The sequence below is a fragment of the Protopterus annectens genome, chromosome 11.part0 (assembly GCF_019279795.1).
Source record: "Protopterus annectens isolate FY-2018-M chromosome 11.part0, PAN1.0, whole genome shotgun sequence".
NCBI lineage: Eukaryota > Metazoa > Chordata > Ceratodontiformes > Protopteridae > Protopterus > Protopterus annectens.
Window position 1 is genome coordinate 1,423,303,869 of NC_056745.1, and position 23,367 is coordinate 1,423,327,235.

General features: G+C 38.3%; 1 protein-coding gene across 1 annotated transcript in view; it reads right to left on the reverse strand.

The window, feature by feature from the left end:
- Nucleotides 1-23,367, reverse strand: part of WNT2 (Wnt family member 2) — a 316,960-nt gene that overhangs the window by 119,458 nt on the left and 174,135 nt on the right. Inside the window, exon 4 of the mRNA XM_044088715.1 lies at nucleotides 19,432-19,696. Within this exon, the coding sequence (XP_043944650.1) occupies nucleotides 19,432-19,696 (265 nt within the window). The remainder of the gene's footprint in view (nucleotides 1-19,431; nucleotides 19,697-23,367) is intronic.

Below are 23,367 nucleotides of genomic sequence, written 5' to 3' on the forward strand. Positions count from 1 at the left end.
CACACAGAAGACGCTCTGAGAATCGAAGGGCAACGTCTAACTGTGAGACGACAACGCTACCGCAGCACCACCACCGCCCTAAGAACAGGGGCTTCTCTTTCCAAGAAATGTACCCTTTATTTTCATTGGTACATGTCCTCCTGCACTGACTCAGAGTGGATGATCTCATGAAGAGGGAATGGGATTTCTGTGCCTCTGGGATGCTAAACAGAGATAGGGTTGAGTGCATGCATGACAAGGTTCCTTTCTGCATTTTCTAGTTTGCATCCCACAGAATTTCCACATCATTATTCCTGCTTCTATCCCCAGCCTCCACTTGAAATTAGTAGACATGTGACTGCAACTACAACCCCCCTCAAAGGAAGGAGAGTTGTCAAAATTGGTCAGATCTTTCATTACCCCAGGCCTGCCATTTGACACAGATCTGACAGATTGAAACCACTATTACCGTTTTTCATTGCATACGGTAAAATTCATTTGGAGTAAGGTTGGTATCAGATAGACTTTCAAGTCAGAGTTCAGATTTAATTTCCAGTTTCTGAAACCTACTGCAAAATGCAGTCATTAACAGTACAATAACAGACATCCTTTCTCATTCTTACTTTGCCAGTTGTCTATTTTTCTAGAATCACAAACAAAAAAGAATGAATAAGATTCTGCTGTGTCTGATTTACATTAGTTCAAGGGCAAATTGTTTTCTAGTTAGAGATACTTACCAGATGCATTCATTACCACATACTTGGTGGCATTCTTTCAGATGAAAAAAACTTGTAAAACACGATACAGCCGTAGATTCATAAGTAATTCTGAATAAAGAAAAACTTAAAAGGAACACATGGTACAAATGTTGTGCATAGGAATGTGATGATGAAACATCATTATGAAAGTGGAAAACTATTCAATCTGCGTCATTTTATGGTCTTTTATGCTCTCTCTTTTTGTCCCTCTTTTAAGCAGTACAATATAACATTATTATTATGTGTCCATAAATATTGTCAATGAATAATTAACTACACCTTAAGACAGTAAGTTATTTTGTTGATTTCAGTATTTAACTTATGTTTTGGTTATGAGGGATGCTAAAATACCTATTATCAGACAAGTAGTCAACATAGTATTTATTGTAGGTTTTTACCTGAAAAAATATGGTTTGTATTTTTCAGAAATAATATTTGCAAACAAACTGAATATCTCTGACTGCTTTCTGACCAAGCCCGTCAGTAACATATTTTATACTGAAGATATTTTAAATGACATGTTACAATGCTGCCTGAGAAGGAATGCACATAGCCCAGTGAGAGTTAAACCTATATGTTCACAATACATTGTTGGCACTCAAATTTATCTAGGTACGAACTTGTCACTTGTTTCAGCCTGAACCTTCCTAGACATATTCTTTCTAAAGACTGCAAAAATACACTTGCTATATTCTGCCAATATCATCTACGTTAAAACTATTTTACAATATTATTCAGAATTTAGTTTTTTTGGTATTGTCTCCTTTTCTTCTATAGTGCCTCAACATGTATCAGTTCTCAGTTTCTTGTGACATCTCAGGGTATGTGTGTGTGTGTGTGTGTGTGTGTGTGTGTGTGTGTGTGTGTGTGTGTGTGTGTGTGTGTGTGTGTGTGTGTGCGCGTGCACGTGAGTTCATACCTCCCAACTTGTAACAGCAAGAAATCTGGGCAAAGCCATAAATAGCTGGGGGACAAAGTTAATAAATTAGCAGGTTTTGCATTAGCATGAATTTTCTGAAAGATATGAAGTCTGAAACTCAAATTTCTGTCATTTTTTTTTTACTTCAACACTCAATGTTTTGCCAATGATTTGCCAGAAAACCACAATTTTATGAGAAACAGACTAAAATATGAGACAAAAATCTGGACATTCTGCGTAAATCTGTATAGTTGAGAAATTGTGTGTGTGTGTGTGTGTGTGTGTGTGTGTGTGTGTGTGTGTGTGTGTGTGTGTGTGTGTGTGTGTGTGTGTGTTTGGTGTGAGGGTGTGGGGGTGCTACTGTGTTGTCAGATCGGCAATTAGCACCACATAGGGAGGTTAAGGGGATTATCTGGCATGGAGGTTAAAGAGATTAAGGTACACAGCAAGCAAAAATTGCTTCCTACCACATTGTTATCAGTATGCATATTCTTCTTATCCACATCTGACCCATAAGGTCCTCCTATTCACTTTACATTGCTAATCCTTCCAGACAGTCCTGTAATTTCCTTTCCTCACTTCCCCTCTATGGCTTGTTCCACATATGTCCAGTCATCGTCCTCTTTTTCATGTTTCTTCTGTCCTCCTGTATTTTGTGTGTAATATGCATATTTTCTGTTATGTTATGTCCATCCACATGTATCCAGTCAGAGATACTACTTGCATGCGTTTTTTTTTCTCTGTTTATATGTGCATCTCACCACTGTATTCTTCATGTTGTTGAGGTAGGGAGGATGTCTGCTGTGTTGTACCAATAGAGGTACATCTGTGATCTCTCTCTAGTGGTCCCATGTTTTCCCCTGTGTATATGTTTTTGTGGTAGCAATGGACAGCCCTTGTAAGTGCAATAAGCTATGTGACTAGATCTACATTCTCCACATTAAGCTATGAGAGTAGATCTACATTGTCCACATTAAGCTATAAGAGTAGATCTACATTCTCCACATTAAGCTATGAGAGTAGATCTACATTGTCCACATTAAGCTATGAAAGTAGATCTACATTGTCCACATTAAGCTATGAGAGTAGATCTACATTGTCCACATTAAGCTGTGAGAGTAGATCTACATTGTCCACATTAAGCTGTGAGAGTAGATCTACATTGTCCACATTAAGCTATGAGAGTAGATCTACATTGTCCACATTAAGCTATAAGAGTAGATCTACATTGTCCAGAATAAGCTATGAGAGTAGATCTACATTGTCCACATTAAGCTATGAGAATAGATCAACATTGTACACATTAAGCTGTGAGAGTAGATCTACATTGTACACATTAAGCTATGAGAGTAGATTTACATTGTCCACATTAAGCTATAAGGGTAGATCTACATTGTCCACAATAAGCTATGAGAGTAGATCTACATTGTCCACATTAAGCTGTCTATGTGTATAACATTTGTTTGTCTGATACTGTTCCTACAACTATTAGTGGTTTCATAGGTTCATAGGTAGGTACTAGGCTATCTGCCTCTAGGCATTTATAAGCCTAGCCAGAATGTGTTGGCTTTTGCCACCCCCTTAAATTAGTTCCCTGTGCCTCTGTCCAGCAGAGCCACTGAAGTGATCCCCGGGGTAAACTTTCTGTTTCCCATCCACTCGTCAAGGTTTCTTTTGAAGACTGTTAGCGAGGAGCTCTGTCTAATGTAGATTGGAATCTTGTTCCAAAGCATGGGAAGTCTCTGGGACAGGAATCTATCCCTCTGGCATGTCCTATTTATTGTTGTTGTGAGGTTTAGATTCCTAGACTGTGTGGCTCGAGGGGATAAGGTTTTCTTTAGGTGGAGCATATCCATCAATTCTGGGTTGGACATGGCCTTGAATGTCAGACAGAGATCACCTCTGAGTAGGTGGTATGCAACCGAGTACAGATGGAGTTTCTTCAGTCGAGCTGCATAGGGCATCTGTTTGAGGCCAGTGATCCTCTTGGTGAGGTACTTCTGTGGTCTTTCCAGTTGTTGCAGGTACCTTGTAAGGTACATCCCAAATGGGGCACTGTACTCTATGATGGGTCTGATGAGTGATGAGTAGAGGGGTACAATGACCTCTTTTGATCTGGATGCTAACGCTTTTGTGATTAGGTGGGCCATGTAGAAGGATTTTCTAACTACTTTGGCAATGTGATTATCAAAGGTGAGATTACTATCTACTTGGGTCCCCAGATCCCTTATTACATCTTCCGTATTTAGGGGACTACCACTTATGTGGTAGTTTATGGGTACTTTGTTTTTTCCAAAGGGGATGGCTATGCACTTTTTGGCATTTAGCTGGAGGCCATGATTTTGACACCAGGTATCTGTCTCATTGAGACCCTTTTGGAGGATGTCTGTGTCAGCTGGAGAGTCAGTTATAGCCCCTAGTTTGCAGTCGTCTGCGAACTGGGTCAGCCATAGTCCTCTTGTGCATGCCTGTACCTCTGAGAAGTATATGCTGAACAGAAGGGGTCCTAGGACTGAGCCTTGGGGAATGCCACTTGTAACCGGTTTAGAGTCGGACCTAGCTCCCGCAACTCTCACCATGTGAGTTCTGTCCATGAGCTAGTTGGCAACCCATCTTGTGACGTAGGGGTTTATGTTCAGGCTGGTGAGCTTATCTATAATACCAGAATGGGGGATGGTGTCAAAGGCCTTAGCGAGGTCTGGGTAGGCTGTGTGTACCAACTTTTCCTCGTCTATAGCCTTGGTAACTGTCTCAAAGAAGTCCACCAGGTTTAGGAGTCATGGTCTGCCCTTAACAAAGCCAAACTGAGTAGGTTCCAGTGTTTGGAGGTTCCCAATGTCTCTTTTAATGAGTTCCATGATGCTGCGCTCCATAGCCTTGCAGACCAAGCTAGTCAGGCTTATAGAGCAATAGTTCCCAGGGTCTGTTGTGGCTCCACCTTTGTGGAGCAGAATAATCAATGCTGTGCGCCACTCTATGGGTAGGTAGCCTGTGGACAGGCTGAGTTTGAACAGTGTGTTTAGGTGAGGGGTTAGTTCGTCTTTGAGCTCATGTAGGATGCAGCCTGGGACACCGTCCAGTCCCATTGATGCTGTGTTTTTGGCTTTGGAGAGGGCTGTTTTAACCTGAGTGTCTGTGATTTCAGGGACTCTACATTCTTCTGGTATGGTTATGGGCCCTTTTGGGGTGAGAGGGGGGTGAAGTTTGCGCTGATCCTGTCTGCCAGGATGTTGGTGATATTGGTTGGTTCAGTGTATTTTGTGCCATTCTACACTAACACCGAGCAGATCTGAGCATTGCCACTTAGATTCTTGACATAGCTAAAGAATGCCTTGTGGTTATCTTTGGAGTCCTTGGCAATTTTTCTTTCAAAGCTCACCTTGGATGATTTTATGAGGGATCGTAGTTTCTTGCTGATACTGATCAGGGATGTCTTCTTGGGATTTTACTCTTTTCTGTACTAGTTTTCTCCTTCTATTGTATAGCTTGTTTATGGCAGGAGTCCACCAGACTGGTTTCCTTTTCTTGGAGGAGTGAGTCTTGGTTTTGCTTGGGATGGCACGATCCATGCATTCTTTAGGTGCCCATAGAATCCATTAGTAAAGGATTTTGCAGCTTGGACAGCATTATCCTTTAGCATGGGAGCTTTGAAACTTTCCACCTCGGTCTTAAGTAACGTGAAGTTTGCTTTTGAAAAGTTTTTCATAGTGGTTTCCTTGTCCGGGGGTGGGGGCGGAATGTGGATATCCAAAGTGATTTGTTTATGGTCAGATCTAAGCAGCAAGGGGTTGACCTTCGGTGTGGAACACCGGTCGCCCATGTTGGTGATGGCCAGGTCCAATATGTTGTCACCTCTGGTGGGAGTGTTGACCAGTTGAACCAGGGTGTTTGAGTTTATAAATTCTAGGAAATGTTGGGCAAGGGAATTTGTACTTGAGTAGTTCTCCCAGTTAATGTTTGGGTAATTGAAATCACCCAATATTAGGGGGTTTGGTAGGACCTTTATGTTTCCCAGTGTTTCCAGCAATGCGGAATGGAGGTCCTTGGACATGGTGGATGATCTGTAGCAAGCTACAATTTGAATTGCAGTTTTGCTCGTTGTTAGTTGCACGTGGATGATCTCTGTAGCATCGTGCTGTACCACTAACCTGGAGGTGTGGGTATCCTTGATGAATATGGATACGCCCCCGCCTTTTGTATTTTGGTTTGGGTTCTGTGGCTGAAATGTATGGTATGAGTTGTAGCCTGTTAGTGCTGAGGTGCTCTCTGGATCCTTAAACCAGGTTTCTGTTACTGCACATATATCGATTTTCTCCATACTGAGGAGTGCCTCGAGTGTGTGCATTTTGAGGTTTAGACTTCTGGCACTGAGTAGCATTACCCTCAGTTTTTTGTTACTTGTGCTCCTTATGGTGGTGGGTTTGTCTTTTGAGCCTTGCCTAAAAAAGACACTATGGGGGTGGCAAGAGCCTTGGGCAGTATTCGAAAGCATAAGGGTGACAGGTGCAAGCCATCTCTAGTGAAGTAGCGTGGCTTGTCAAGCATGTCATCCCAGGTGGACAGACACTGGATCCCCTTTGAATGACACCAGAAACTTAGCCAATTGTTGAAATTGAGAATTTTTTCTTTATACCATGGTATCATTCTTGGTGAGGGCAGGATGCTACTCAGGGTCAGGGTCATACCGGCCTGGGCTACGTGATCAGATAGCTCTTCCATGTCTCTTTTCATGTAGTCCAGGGAGGTACAGCTCAGGTCATTCACACCAACATGGACAATGACAGAGTCATATTTGTACTTGTTCTGGAGTGACCTGAGTACTGGCACCCGACAGGCAGCTAACAGTAACCTTCTCCTTATTCAGCCTAGTGAGTGGGACGTCAGTGTGCCTGACTATAGAGTCACCTATTACTAGTATGTTGGGTATGTTATTTTGCCTTAAGGGCTGTGATTGCATGGCACACTGGTTTTGAGAAGTATGTGCTTCATGGTTTGTGTTGGGGCGGGGGATGCAGGTTGCATGGATGTTTGCTTTGTAGGTCTCTGTTGCTTTTGCAGATTTTTATTTAGAGCCTCCGAGTATGTTTTCGTGTATTTATGTGTGTTTTTTGCCGGTGCTGGTTTAATGGGTCTATGTGAGACTGGTGGTGTGATGCAAGTATTTCCCTTCTCCTCTTGTCTGTTTGAGCCAGTCTTGGTGTGAGAGAGCTTAGCCTCCAGTTTGCCTGTATAATTGCATCTCTCGCATGTATTAGTGTTTGGTGGTAGGAGGAGAGGGTTGTCTGTCTACATGAGGCAGTTGTAACATTGCCTCAAAATGCCCAGATTCACCAGTTTCAGTAGCACATTAGTAATAGTGTGTAGTTTCCTGTGATACAGTATCTACCTGTAGGAATGTAACAGGTGTATGAGAGCAAGTTTAATAATACAAATCAATATCACTGAAAAACACTTTCATTGCTTATTGTCTTTGCCCTTTTCCCCAGTTTTATGTAACTGTGGAATTAGCATAGATAAATATATTACATAGGTGGAGTGCCCCCCTCTACCTGTCATGGGGAATGCAGGGGGCATTTGTGTTTCTGGATCACTGACAGTAGTTTTCCATAATATAGATTTGCAATGTTTGGACTTTTGGTGAGTTGACATGATTACTAACTGTACCACTTTTGTGACATTCTCGGAGGCTCTCGTTAAATGTAGCTGTGCTCATGCACATGAATCTGTGTGTATTACTCAATCCTCTACACGTGCACATGAAGCTGCATGTACTACTCTGTCATCTACATGTGCACATGAATCTGTGTGTACTACTCCTTCCTCTTCACATGCCTGCTGTCCTATGCCTGGGTATGTAGCATGTTCTATGCGGCCTAACTGCTGCATGGTCATTATAAGTGGCTGGTATTCTATACTGAAAGGTCTGCAGCCACCTCTTCCTCAGCAATTATAAAATATAAAACAAAAAATGTTCATTAATTATTACTATAATACAGTAAGAAGTTACTGGTTACATGCCTGAAAGTCTGCTGCTTTGTTTTCTAATGCACAATTTCATTTACTAGGCAGATGACAGCAATTGCAATGAAAAGTTAATCAAATGGGACCCCCCTCAGCCAGTGGCCGCATAAGGAATTTGACATTTTACACTCATTCACAGGTCAACTCGATACCTATCAAATGCTTGATGCAAAAAATGTGGACAAAGCCAAAAATAATGGCAGGACAAAGGCCCTAAAATAGGGACATATTTAATTATTGCTCTTATAAACCTAAACAATTGCTAGAAAAACAGTCTTTGTATTAGCATGCATTTTTGAAGGATATGAAGTCTGAAACTCAAATGTCTGTCATTATTTAGTGACTTCAATCCTCAATGATTTGCCAGAAAACCACAAATTTTATGATGAACATACCAAAAATATGAGATAAAAATCAGGACATTTGTTAAAATCTGGATATTTGAGAGGTATGGTCAACTATCATTATGGCCTCAACTAAATAGCAAATTACTTCACTTACCCGCGGTAGTGGTGCTGCGGTAGCATTGTCGCCTCACAACAAGACATTGTCACGTTCGATTCTCAGCTAGAGCGTCTTGTGTGTGGAGGCATGCATGAATGGGTGTGCCTTCGTTGAAGGTTGTGCGTCAGGGCTGGTAACTCGGCACGTAAAAATACACTACCAAATATTAGCGGACCGGAGTCTAGATTTCTAGGAGCATTAAAATGAAGCTGAATGCACCCCAAAATAATGTAGTCTTAGATTCACAGCAATAATATTTATTCCATAGCTGACACTACACTAAGTAATCAAGCTATTACATGGAACTTATCCCAGAGTGAGCCTACGTATGTGGTGAAACATGTTTAGCTTCACTGGTGGCACAGAGCTGATTTCACTTTTGTTTTCAACTGGTTCCACAAATTAAAACATATAGTAAGGATGTTATTGTGTAATTTCACAAGAAATACATCCCCTGTTTACACTTGTGCTTATGTGGCTTCTCTCACCTTCTCACATTCATTAGGATGCCTGATACTTTTCTGCATTACCTCTCACATCCCCTCACAATGTTTATAAATAAGCTAAATTTTTAGTGCCACCGTCATCTCCCAGTTGCATGTTACTTTGTATACAGGTTACTTAAGTCCTAGTCAGTAAGCATCTATAGTGATGTGTTTGTATAAAATAAAGCTGCTTGAACAGAACCCATGAAGACTTGTTTATTCGTGTCCTAACACGAATGCGACATGGTATCAGAACTGGGATGGAAGAATATTTAGAACCATGAGATATAAAGATGACAGTGAAAGTAAACTGACAGAAAAAGGCACAAACATAACCAGAAAGAATCAAAGGTAATGAGAAATAACACAAACTATTTACTTGATGCGAAAGACAGAAAAAGGGCATTACAAGGGCACAAACTGCTTTATCAGGTAAGCGGAAAGTACAAAAAAGTTTGTTAACTAAAGAAGATGTTTAAGATAAAAGTATTTGATGAAACAATTAACAATAAAGCAAAACGAGTGTGTTTAAGGCAAAGTTGGGCATGTTTAGAGTAAAATGAGCACAAGAGAAGTACATTGGGCATGATAAAGGGCTTAAACAGGCAGGACAAATATAATAAGAAAAGAAAAGGCCACATTAGGCAGAAACAAAGCAAGGCAACTGTATATATTTTGGCAAAGTGCTGTGTTTGGGCATAACTACGACTTCGTATTTTACCACGGGCATAACTAAAGTTATTCAAAGTATCTCAGAGTGTGTAAAAGTGCTTACAGTGTGTGCTTATTACTGTGCATGTACTTCAAAGAGTTAATTGTGTGCAAAGTGCAACTATTTCGTGCAATCCAGTCAAAGTATGGCTATTTCGAAAAGTTCTTGTGCTGGTTATGTCCATTCGCAAAGTACCACCATTGCAGAGTGCTTCTTGCACTGTAAAGAGTTGCCTAGCAAGGTACCGCCATTTTGGGGGCATTTCAGTGTGCTGTATGCACTTATTCACAAAGTGCAATTACTTTGAAAGTTATTGAGTTTTGGGTAACAGATGTTTGATTTATTCATATTGTGCAACTGCTTGATATGTTTCTTACACTGCTAAGAAGTGTTTTCTTGCAAGAGATGACATTACAAGGGCACTGTAATGCTTGTGAATTATTTAGTTGCATTGTAAAGTTCTCGAATGTTTCTTAAAGTGATGACTATAACAAGTGATGGTGCATGACTGTAGCATTCCTGCCTTTATCGATAGAATTCCGAAAGTGCATTATTTTAGCATTTCTGTCTTTATCAGTTCCGAAAGTGTATTATTTTATCATTTCTGCCTTTACCAATTCCGAAAGTATAGCAAGTGATGTTATATTACTTTTGCATTTCTGCCTTTACTGATTCCGAAAATATTGAAAAGCCCGAGAAGTTATTTTGCAAAATTCTGAAAGTATTGAAAAGCCCGAAAAGTTTATTTCACAATGTTCAGCAAAGTGTCAAAAACCCGAGAAATTTATTTTGCAAAGTCCAGTTATTTGAAAGTACTACAAGTTTGTTCATTTGCATAATTCTGATAAGCCCAAAGAAAGTAAAAGTTCAGAGCACAAAGGCATTGGACAAGTACTGTGTGTGCCAGAAACTTATACATAAGTGTATGTCTATATATTCATACTTATTCGCAAGACCCTTCAGTGGTATGCGTTAATATGGCAGATAGATTTCGAAAACCCCTACCACTTGTGTTTGATCAGAATATTGCAGAGAACTGGAGAATATTTGAACAAGAGTATGATATAGTCATACAAGCAACTTATGCAGATTTAGGTGCGCGCACCAAGGCATTAATTTTGCTAAACCTAGCAGGGTCAGAGGCCATAGAAATAGAGTGTTCATTTGTGTATGCACCAGCAGTATATGAAGGAAAGGGTGCAGACCACCATATTGTTGTACAAGCTGAATCAATGGAAGACTATGAGTGCTTGAAGCGCAAATACAGAGAAATGTACAACCCCCAAACGTTTGTTACATTGCAGAGACATTTGTTTTAAACAAGAAATCAGGAATCAGGGAAACATTTGCAGCTTATATAACTGACTTGAGAAACAGAGCTAAAATGTGTCGCTTTGGTGATCTAAAAGATGAGCTTATAAAGGACAGGCTTGTGTGCAATATTAATAGTGCTGCCTATGAGAAAGATTTTGCTTTGTGACAGTGATCTAACATTGAGTAAAGCAATAGATTTATTAAATCCATGAGGTGATAGAAAGACATACAAGTTTGCTTGCAAGTGACGAGCAAGATTTCAGCAAACATAGATAGTATGCAATGCGTGGCAAACAAGAACAGGCCTAAGCAGGTGTGAAGCTTTCCATAAAGTTCTAAAGAGATCATAACCACCAGCTGCAACACAAACATGAATCAGCAAAACCAAATCTAGCTTTATTGTTAACTGTCGCAATTGTGGTGCGAATCGTGAGTCTAAAAGAGAAAAGTGCTCTCACACAGTTGTAAAGAAAGGTCGCACAAAGAAACAGAAGAGCTAAAACAGTCAGCTTTCTATGTAGATGGTGTGTCAGTGATTGGTGAAAGAGCTGACGCGGTAAACTTATTAACGAGAAGTGAAGTGTTTCGTACTGTCCGGATCAATGAAAAATCCACAGAGCTCAAAGTAAAACCTGGGTCAAAGTGTAACGTTATATCAGCAGACACATTTGCAAGACTGACAACTTTTGCTTATGGAGGTGAAGAAATTCAAACTGAAGGTTCAGTGATGCTTTCATGTTATCTGGCTGAGAACTGTTACAACTTGTTATTCTATGTAGTCAGAAGACCAGTGCAATCTTTACTGGGTCTCAAAGATAGTTTAAGAATGAATCTGCTTTCTTTTGCTAAAGAATTTCATCATGTGAGTGCAGTTCCAAATTCTCCAAAGCCATTTTCTCAGAGTATGCTGATGTTTTCTATGACAAATTGGGCACGCTTCCAGCTGAGTATTCCATGAAGTTAGACCCAGAGATCACTCCAGTAGTCAGACCAACAAGAAAAGTTCCGATAGCTATGCAAGATAAAGTTAAAGCTCAGTTGGATAAAATGGTGCAGCAAGGTGTGATTTGTCCAGTTACAGAACCTACTGAATGGGTGTTGTCCATGATAGCCACTCACAAAAAAGGCTCAGATGAAATCAGAATAATACAGAATGCCACTGCATTTTCTGTTTTGGATGCAAATAGTTCATTTTGGCAAGTGTTGCTTGATTGCAAATCTTCATTTCTAATTACTTTTGGTACTCCATTTGGCAGATACAAATTCCCAAGGATGTCATTTGGAATAAATTCTGCAAGTTAAGTTTTTCAGAGTGCAATGGAACAAATTATTTTAGGTTATCCTTGTGCCACAATAGTAGAGGATCTATTAGTTGGAGGCAATGGTGAAGCAGAGCATGACAGAAACCTCAAGAAAGTTCTAGACAGAGCATGTGAAGTGAACTTAAAGCTCAATCCTCTGAAGTGCAAATTCAGACTTCCAGACATTACATACATAGGTCATTTGTTTACAAGTACAGGCTTGAGACCTGACCCAGCCAAGCAAGCAGCTATTCTAGAGATGTCAGCACCAGACAATGTACAAGGATTACAGCGTTTTCTGGGCATTGTCAACTATTTAAGCAAATTTATACCAGATTTCAGGAGGTTGACAACACCTTTAAGAGAGCTAACACACAAAAATGTTGCATGGTCATAGTTAGAACATCATCAGAAGGCATTTGAAGACTTTAAGCAGAAAATTGCCACCCCATCTATGTTAAGATACTATGATATCCATAAACCAGTTATTTCCTGTGATGCTTCAAATTTCAGCCTATGCGCAGTCATACTTCAAGAGGGCAGACCAGTAGCCTATGCATCTAGAACACTAATTCAAACTGAGATGCAGTATGCTCAAATTGAGAAAGGGCTTTTGGCTATAGTATTTGCATGCTCCAGTTTTCATAATTATATTTATGGTCAAGCTAATCAGATTGAAACCGATCACCAACCTCTGTTTACTATTTTAAAGAAGCCTATGCATTCTGCTACAGTGAGATTACAAAGAATGATACTCAAATTGCAAAAGTGCAATTTCAAATTGGTCTACACTAAAGGAAAATTGCTTTATCTGGCTAATACCTTATCCGAATTTTGACTTTGATGTGATGTCATTGCATAATTTTTCCACCACTAGACTTGATGAGTTAAGAGATCACACTCAGCCTGATTTAAATTCACAGAAGTTCAATCACTATATCAATGCTGGATGGCTATCAAAGCAATCCAGTGTATCACCTGAGGTGCTAGCATACTTTCCTTAAAGAGATGCATTGTTGATGGAAGATGGCATTATTGTCAAAGGTCCTAAAATTGTTGTTCCTGCTTCCTTACAACAAGAATATATTCAGATTTTGCATCATGGTCACCCAGGATCCTCATCCACTAAGAGAAGAGCAAAAGAATTAGTATTTTGGCCTTCATTATCAAAATACATTGAGAGAGTTCTTTCTTCTTGTTCAGTATACAATAGTACTAGACTGCATTTGCAAAGAGAACCACTTCAGCTAAATCCAGTTCCTGAACTACCTTGGTCTACTGTAGCAACTGATATCTTTGAGTGGAACAATAAACACTACTTGGTTTTGGTAGACTCTTATTCATATTGGCTTGAGATTGGTCTACTACCAAACTTAACCTCAACTGCTATTATTAAGTTGAAACATCATTTCTCAGTTCATGGTAGTCCACACAAACTTTTTTCTGACAATGGTACTCAATTCACTAGCCAGTTGTTTCAGAAATTTGCAAAAGAATGGGACTTTATGCATATCACTAGTAGTCTCAGAAACATACATCATGATGATATTCTTGTCTCACCTGCTCAAATACTACTTTCCAGGCAAACTAGAACTACGTTATCTACTTTTTCAAGTTTGTTGCAGCCTAAACCTATGAACAGTAAAACCATAAAAGCTCAATTGTTTCAAAAGCGTAATATTCAGAAATCTAGTTTCGACAGATTGAGCGGACTACTTTGTTTATTCATTGAAGGAAGGAGAGATGGTATGAATTCAAACAACAAAAGGTTTTGATTGAATAGGACAGATTACAGGCATTTGTGCCAAGCCGAGATCTTATTTGGTAAATTCCGAGGATGTGGAGTATAGAAGGAATCACAGACATCTTCTTCCTGTACCAGAATCATCATCATTGCAGTCACAACATTGTATCTGTGATGCAAACTCTAAATCAAAGAATGAGTCAGACACTGTTTCTAGACCAGAATGCGTTCAAAAGTCTGATTCTCTTCCAGAAAGTGATTAGAACATTCCACAAGTCAACCATTTTGCAGAAACTGTCCCAGTTGCTAAATCTAATTCCCAGTTTTATGTCACATGACATGGACATGTTTCTTAGCCTAGTGGGAAATATGCAACAACTTGGACTTGATTGTATATATATTATATATATATATATATATATATATATATGGGTTAACTTTGATTCAACTAATTTCACTGAATTTCAAAATGCTCACACCAAATCACTGAAAGCTCAAATCACAGAAAACTCGTTTCACTGAATGTAAGTACTGTTGGTCAAATAAAACATATATGCCCTTTTACCACTGTAGCGCAATCTTGGAGTTAGTATATATAGTTAGGGAGGGTGTGGGGCACAGCCCTCCACATTGGGGGGTGTGGGAGTCATAGCTCCCACCTACATTTGGTTTTATATTGTTAGCTTTCAGTGAAATTAGATTCATAAATATAAAAGCTAAGAAGGTGGGGTGCTACATTCCCCACACCCCTAATGTCTGGTGCTGTGCCCCCCCACACACCCCTAACTATATATACTAACCCCAGGATCGCACTACAGTGGGGAAAAGGGTATATACATTTTATTTGCTCAATATTACTTATATTCAGTGAAATGTGATTCACTGAAATGAGTTTTCAGTGATTTGAGCTTTCAGCAATTTTTTGAGGATGAATTGAAATTCAGTGAAATGAACTTTCATTGACACAAAGTAGACCCATATATATATATATATATATATATATATATATATATATATATATATATATATATACATACACACACACACACACATATATATATATATATATGTATATATATATGTGTGTGTGTATTTAGTATTGTATAATGCATGTTTATAGATTATCTGTGATTTCTGCATGCCAAATAATCTTATGACAAATTGCATGATCTATTTCTCTAAGAGGGAGGATGTAGATCAGAGTGTAAAGTGCGTGTGCTTTATCTTTAAGAAGCATACGAGGCTGTACGTGCACGTATAAATTCCAGACATGTGCAATCCCTAGTGCCATTTTGTAGAAGCAGCCAAATAGTAAGCATGCATGATCGCAGTTGTTAGTTTGTATATAAGTTACTCAAGTCCTAGTCAGTAAGCCTCTATAGAAATGTGTTTGTATGAAATAAAGCTGCTTGAATAGAACCCATGAAGACTTGTTTATTTGTGTCCTAACACGAAAGCAACAGATAGCATGGGAGGGAAAGACTTGCTGAGGTCTGACTAATTATGCTAGGCTATGTGCCATAAAGAATATGATGGCTACCAGATCTAGTGCTAGGTGCCCACCCCTTATAGAAAAATCATAAAAAAAATATATATATATAGATATATATATATATATATATATATATATATATATATATATATATATACACACACACACACACACACATACGTATACACACACACACACACACACACACACACACACACATATATATATATATATATATATATATATATAGAGAGAGAGAGAGAGAGAGAGAGAGAGAGAGAGAGAGAGAGAGAGAGAGAGAGTGATTGAGAGAGGGCACAAATCGCCATGGGTGCCTTAGTCTCATTTGTGTTATAAAACAGAATTGACAATGAAGCTTTTATGTATCACATTGAAACTCATATTACTGCATGGCAGACTTGCTGTTGGTGCTGAAAGGGACTTATACCATCAAACAGTGATTCAGATCATGTAGGATGCTATCATTATAAAGCACCCTATTTCATGACAGCACTTGAAATGTGAAAACATCTAGAAATTGTGTATTTACAATCTGCATTTAACTACATCTGCTTAATGGGAGAGAACTAATCATGAATATAAATCAAAATTTAAAAAAAATCAGTTGTCCTGCACTGTGTACAATGTACATAAAAAGGGTATTTATGTGTAGTGCAAATGAGTTGTAAAAAGCAGAGCATTTTATTTGTCAAATCATGAAACAGAAACATCTTGACCCTTCTTCAAAACTGCTTATGGAGGTTCTATTGCAGACAAGGAAACAGACATTTTATTTTATTTATTTATTTATGAGTAGTTAGGCAGCAGCGATCCTCAGATGCTGCTGCTATCAATGTATTGCTCCACATTTAAGCATGATGGGTAACAATCACAACTCTAGAAAGCTCAGGAAAGCAGAGGGTTCTGTTGGTGCCTACCTGATATAATTTGCTTAGACTCTAGCAAGGCATACATTAGGTGATCCAAAGTAAGAAGGAATCACATTAAATTCATTCTTTGTTTTAATACCTCTAATAAAATGATTCAAGCATCAGTGAATCTTGCAAGCCATACCACTGCAGGTTCACTGTGTAAATTTTTACATGATAGTAATTATGTTGCCTTTCTGGTTTCCAAAATTGCAGGAAAATTTTGTTTTTCTAAATTATTCATAACACTTAGAGTGCCCCTCAAAGACTACATTAAACTGCTTGAGGAAATGTTCATGTTGTATGGTGGTTGTAATGAATATCCCTTCACAAACAAAATTTAATTCTAGAACAGAAAAAAAAACATAAAAGGTACATATTTTAAATATAAAACTCAGGATGCTCCATGACAATAGATTGAAACATAAAATGCAACTTTCAAGGAAAAATATATTTCTTTGGAGGGGGTAAAGGCCTTCAACACCCCATGTGAGGGTCACACCCACTACTTTCTTCTGTATTGCTGCATCCCAGGAGAAGGAGAAATACCACACCACAGAATATAGAAACAAACTCAGCTTTACACACAGTCACTCACAGAAATACAAATTAAAAAACTTAGGCACATACCCACACAAAGTAGTCAACTAATTGCTACAACTTACATTTCCTATAATTCAAAAAAAAAAAACAGAGGCATTTTATTCAGTGCAACAACTGGAAAAAATTCAGTGTAACAGCTAATTGCAGTAATTATAAACTTTCTCAACAGCATTCTCACTGCAGAAATGATAATGAAACCAATATTACCAAACAACATTACAGCACAAGGCTCTGCCAAAAGAACAAAGACACAAAATATCATACATCCAGTAGCATTGTGTATATCGCAAAAACATTTTATGAGGGGCAGTTAGATAAATGCTAATTACATATGTTTCTAAATTTGTAAAATGGACTTTAAGGATTTATGTGACCTTAAACAAAGTTAAAGAACTAAGTAAAGGATGTCAGGGCTTTGTCTCATTGTTTGTTTTCCCCATCTAAAAAATCCTTTGGCCACTTTTAGTCAGCTTATTGTGGTACATGGGCGTGCCTTCGTTGAAGGTTGAATGTCGAGCTGGCACCTCGGCGTTCATGAAATTCTACTGCCAATCATTAGCAGACCAGAGTTCCGCTGTGGCGACACCTAACCGGGAAAAAGCCGAAAGACAAACAACACCAATGTGGTGCATCAAATTTTCTTTTGGCAAAGCACTATTGACCTCTGGTCAATAACATCATTAAGAATCATTAAGAAAAACACAGAAGAGTATAGTTTTGACTTATTATCCATATGTGGTACACTAGTTAAAGGACAGCAATAAAAAACTGTTCCAAGAACTATGTTAGGCGTGGTAAGAAAGGTCGGAGCTAACATTAAAGAGCCAATAATCTTCCATGATGGAAAAGTTACATGAAGTACAATTTTTGCTTAGTTTTCTAACTGAAAATGTTATTAAAGAATTTGATTATATAATAAAGTTGCAAAATTTGATCAAAATTTGAACAGCCACTGAATTGCATTCCCACTACTGCCTGGTAGTGGTAATTATGACCAGTTAAATTAAAGTGAAATCACATTTTCCAGTTGTGGCAGCCACTAAAAAAAGATGTATAGATATATGGAATTACCTGGAGTATAAAGCCTAGTTACCAACACATAACACACTGGCTGAAAACTAGCCTGTATTAGCTATATTTGCATTATGGTGATTGTTAAAGGTAAACAAACTTGGACATGTTGCCATTAATGTACAGATTTGGATCAGGACAAGAAAAATAAACTCCCTCCACAAAGAATGTGAAAGTTGCAGCATTTTTCTGAACGGTGCCATGTTCATTAAAATAGCACATCTTAAAGTGCTGTCAGGTATATACATTCCCCCAATTTTAGTTACAAAAATAAGATAATCGTTATAAAGATAATATGGGGTGCCTTCTGTGCGGAGTCTGCATGTCCTCCCTGTGGTCACCTGGGTTTCCTCTGGGTGCTCCGGTTTCCTGCCACATCCCAAAGACATGCTGTAGGTGGATTGGACACTCCAAATTGGCCCTAGGTGTGAGTGTGTGTCTGCCTTCACTGGAAGGTTGGGCACCGGGCTGGCAACACGACACCGTAAAACTCCACTGCCAATCATGACCGGACAGGTGATCCGCTGTGGCGACCCCTAACCGGGAAAAGTCAAAAGAAGAAGAAGTTATAAAGATAATAAAAGCATGCTTATATGATTCATTATGTTAATAACTTCATCAGCTTGCTTCACTGGTATTATGGAGCCCTCAGTTAAGGAAAAACATTTTCTTAATCCTTACAGTGACTCTTTTATAAAGTTATAATAAAGAAAGACTATTGGAAAATGAATAAGTAAGAAAATTTAGGGTGAGACCATATTATGCATATTATGGGGGAAACAATGTTTATGTTATCTAAGAATCTGTTGTTTAGTGAAATCTAATCAGTTTCAAAGCAGGTAGCAATGTATAAAGTGAGAGAGCTCACAAATGCCACTTATCTCCCTGTCTGTTGATATGCTAATAGATTCTGAGTAGATGTACAAATCCCAAACCACATAACACCCCAGTTTGGTGTTGCTTGTTGGCTTTCTTGTCACATGAGATCTACAATTGTTTCACTAGGATGATATTACTTGTTTCTGCATGACAAAATGTGCTCAACAGTTAATACTAAGAACAAAGAAAAATGCAGCTCAAAGTCTGTTCTAGGCACAAAGCATATATCATTAAAAAGCAAATGCTGTGACACCTCCTTATGGTGTAGTTGTGTAGCTTGACAACTCACAACAGAAATCTAGTAAACTTGTCAGAAGAGAATAGCATTATTCTGTAGCAGTTAATGTACTGGGCACCGAAGTGGACACCAGCATCTGAATCCCACATTTCTATTACTTCACAAGTTGTAATTCTAAATATGTCTAATATATGTTGTTTCATGTTTTCAGCTTAAACTCAGAGACAAACCTTGCCAGAAAATATGTCAGACAGTTGAAAATGTCACTTACTTGTTTACTAGATGTGTTCATCTTTAAAAAAAAAAATGTAAGTGGTATTAGTTAATTAGATCTGTGCTATGACATAGACTGCTGTTCTTATTAACTGACATTTTCCACCATGTCACAGATATGGAAATTTCTTTTTGCATGTGTCCTGTCTGTCCTTTTTGAGGCATTCTTTTCATGGAGTATATTAGAAAAGAAATTTGAGATAACTCACCTGCTTCTCGATCCCTGACGCAGTAGTCTGGAGAATTGTCAAAGTACACCAAGTCATTTTTACTTGGCTTATTAAGTTTCTTGTTAGCAACAGTAAATCCAGTACCATCCTGATTCATGGTAACTTGAATGGCTGTAGTGTATTTTTTCCACAGATAATCACCAGTCTTTCGGAACTCAGCCATGGCCAGCCAACAGGTCCTCAGAGTACATGATCCACTGACTCCGTGACACTTGCATTCAAGTTTCAAAAAATGTTTCACTGCCTGCAGATAAATATTCATAGAAACATATTATATCTCAGGCTATGGACAGCCCAGGTGATATTTCTGTTGCTCATGCAGTAATATAATCAGAATACAGAAAACATGTCCACATCTACAGCAGTCATTGGCCAGATATTTATGTAACAGTGGTTGTATTTATTTATTTATGTTTTGTTGATCAGGTTAGTCCCACTAGTCCTGTGGACTACTTTAAGGGAGATCAGAGGTGGAATTCAGAGGGAAAATTTACCAAAGCAGCAGGGAAATTCTCCTACTTTTTTTTTAATTGGTATGGGTGCTTTTACATCCACCTGACTTACCATCAATTATTTGCAAGTCCCTGCAATGCTGTTCACAACCAATGGATATGCAGAATAATGTAAAGAATATAAAATGGGACTTGTCAAGGCTGGTAAAATGGCCAGATGTCTGGTATCATAGATTTAATTCATTCTAGTCAGCACTAAATACCATTCTACACAACTAAGTAGGAAAGTCTTCAAGGTACACCACCACGAGCTTGCACTGTGTCAACAGCGATAAAAACTCTTTATTCAAAGAAAAACAATAAAAATGTTAAAAAACACATGAAATTCCCAGCAGAGATAAATGCTTTTGGCTACTTAAGCCTTCTTCAGATCATAAATTACAAGTGCTGGATAAAAACATATATATTGTGTTACAACCAATCCAGTGGCTTAAAAATATTTTTTATCCTATCAGCAGTGCACCTCTTAACTCTTAGTCCTTGGTCAGAAACAAACTCTGCACAGGATCTAGCTTACAAGCAAAATTATTTGCTGCTGCTGCTGCAATGTCCTCATTCAGGTATGTATACTCTGTTCTTTGCATCTCTGCACTCAGAGAAAGTTAACACCCTGTAGTGTATAAGTACCAATCAAATTCTTTAAGTATTGTTTCCCTCCAATCACAATGGTGCAGCCTATTAGAGTGCTATTACCAAGCCTTCGGCCAATCTTGTAAACTCTGCTATTTCTTCATTGTTCACAAGAACTTTTCCATTACTAACCTGCTGTAAAAAGCGGACAATGTTAACCTAATGAAGTGAATTTACCACTTTTTTAACTTAATTTTAATATTTTTATTATTCCTGTTCAGCTATGCTTCCTCTATACATTGCTGTCTATTAGCAAAAGCTAACCAGTGAACAAGAGAAAAAAAAAGACCCACAGTAAACAAAGTTTCCTCATTGCTTCAGTTACATACATTTGCTATTGCACTACTTTAAACCTGATGAAATAAAAGCAGCCGAATTAATCAAAACAAAACAAGCAGAATTAGAACGAATGGAGCTACCGTCTGAATGTTTAAGTAAACTAGAAACATTACAATTCAATTTAAGTATTTATGATAACAAATTGAAAGCACAGAAGACTAAGAAGTTGGCACGTGACTTCCAAGACTTCAAAGCAGGCCATATTTTTGAATGGCCGAGGGAAGTAAAGGTTACCAACGGAAATGGGAGAATTTTTAATAAACACAGTTAGTGTTTCAAATATGAAATCTAGGATGGAACATAATAATAGAATGAAAGAAGCCACAAGCAAGATAGTCACAGATACAGCAGGAACTATAGACATACCAATAAGAACTTCTAGTTCACCAGCAGCAACCGTAAATTCAGTAGCCAGTACATCCAATGGCACTAGGCCTAAACAAGGGTCAGTGCATGCCCCTTTTTCCTACCAGTTTCCAGCACCAGTCAAAGAGAAGATAAACAAATACCCCAGGTCCTCCAGACAAGAGAAAAAGAGGAAAAAATTCAATTACTGAAGCATAATGACCATGCCTTAGTAGTTAATATCTCTAAAGTTCCATTAAGTGATGAAGCAATAAGTCTGTTGAACAAAGGGTTAACTTTTATTCCATCCATTAGATCAGATTTGAATGAATTTGTTATGGACATCATATTATTTGGCAGAAATGTGACTTTAAAAACAATATTTGGCAGTGATAGGAGACACATATCTAACAAATATAATAAACCAAGTACTTTTACACCTGTTAACCATCCAGCCATTGAGCTATTCATATGCCTCTGTGAGAGAGAGGCTGCCAAACTACGAGAAGACAGATCCAATAAAGAACATTATTTTAATATGACACAGCAAGAAAGAGAAGTCCTATTCCTTCTACAATCAAGGGATGATATAGTAATAAAACCAGCCGATAAGGGAGGAACGATTGTTGTCTTGGACTCAGCATGGTACAGAGCAAACATGTTTAAGATGTTGAGTGATACTCATACAATTAGCATTTTTAGTCACCATTAACTGAGTCGAATGGTATCTCGCCTAGAAGACGCCCTTCAGGATATGCTGATGGAAAGACACATTAGTTAGGATTTAAAGAACTTTTTTGAAGTATCCAAACCTACAATACCAGCAATCAGTGGCCTACCAAAGATCCATAAAAATCTTAATGACCCTCCCCTATGCCCTATAGTTGCAGGAAGAGGATGGGTAATGGAACCTCTATCTATGTATGTAGAAAATGAACTTAAGCCACAATTATCCAAAGTCAAGACAGTCCTAAGAGATACAGGGAGTTTCCTTACAGAATTATACTTAAAGATGGAAAATTTAATGGAAACAAGTGACCTGATTTTAGTAACCCTTGACGTGAATAGTCTTTTTACAGTCATAATGCATTCATATGGCATAGAAGCCATCAGAGAGTTATCCCTATCAATAGGATTCAGAGCAGATTTAATCTGCTCTTTATTGGAATTAATCCTAGAGAATTATATCTTTACCTATGGAAATACTTACTACTGGCAAACATGAGGTGTAGCGATAGGTACCCCATGTGCCAACAGTTATTCCAACTTGGTGCTAGCGTTCTGGGAGTCTGAAAAGGTACTCTCTGAGGCCAATCCATGGGGTAAATATATTTTATATTATGGTTGATTTGTAGATTATATTTTTATCTTGTGGAAGGGGGCGGAAGAAAAGTTTGTACCATTTCTGCAATATCTACATTCCACCAAGGAATTTCTAAAGTTTACTATGAATTACTCTAAAAAGGAAATAGAATTCCTAGATGTCTGCTTATGACTTGACATAGAAGCTGGTTTCAGCACTACTATTCAGAAGAAAAACACTTGGAAGCATCATTACCTCTATGAAGTAGTATGCATCCTAAACACATCTTCAAGAATATCATGGAGAACCAGGTCACTCATATTTCAAGAATGTGTATGAAAAAACATGATTTTGATCAAGAATGTTGACATCTTTATCAGAATTTGCAAGATAGAGATTATCGAGATATAGATCTTGGGGCGAGAATGAAGACTGGAATAGTAAGAGGCACTAAAGGACGCCCATATTTTTCCAAGCAGACATGTGGTGAGGTCAATGAAGCCATTAATCATGAAACTCAGCAACTAAACTGTCTTCTCACATACAGTACTGATAACAAAGGGATCTGTGAAATAGTAAAGAGATTTTGGCATGTCCTAACTGAGGATGATAAGATAAGGCTATAGTAGGTGAACAGCCTACGTTTGTATTCAGGAACAAGAAGAACATCAAAAGGTTAATTTGTAATAAAGATGGTTTCTCTAAAAAGAAAAGTGTCCTTCACCAGGGCACCCACAGATGTGTAAGGTGTAAAGCGTATCCATTTATTGACACTACAAAAACCTT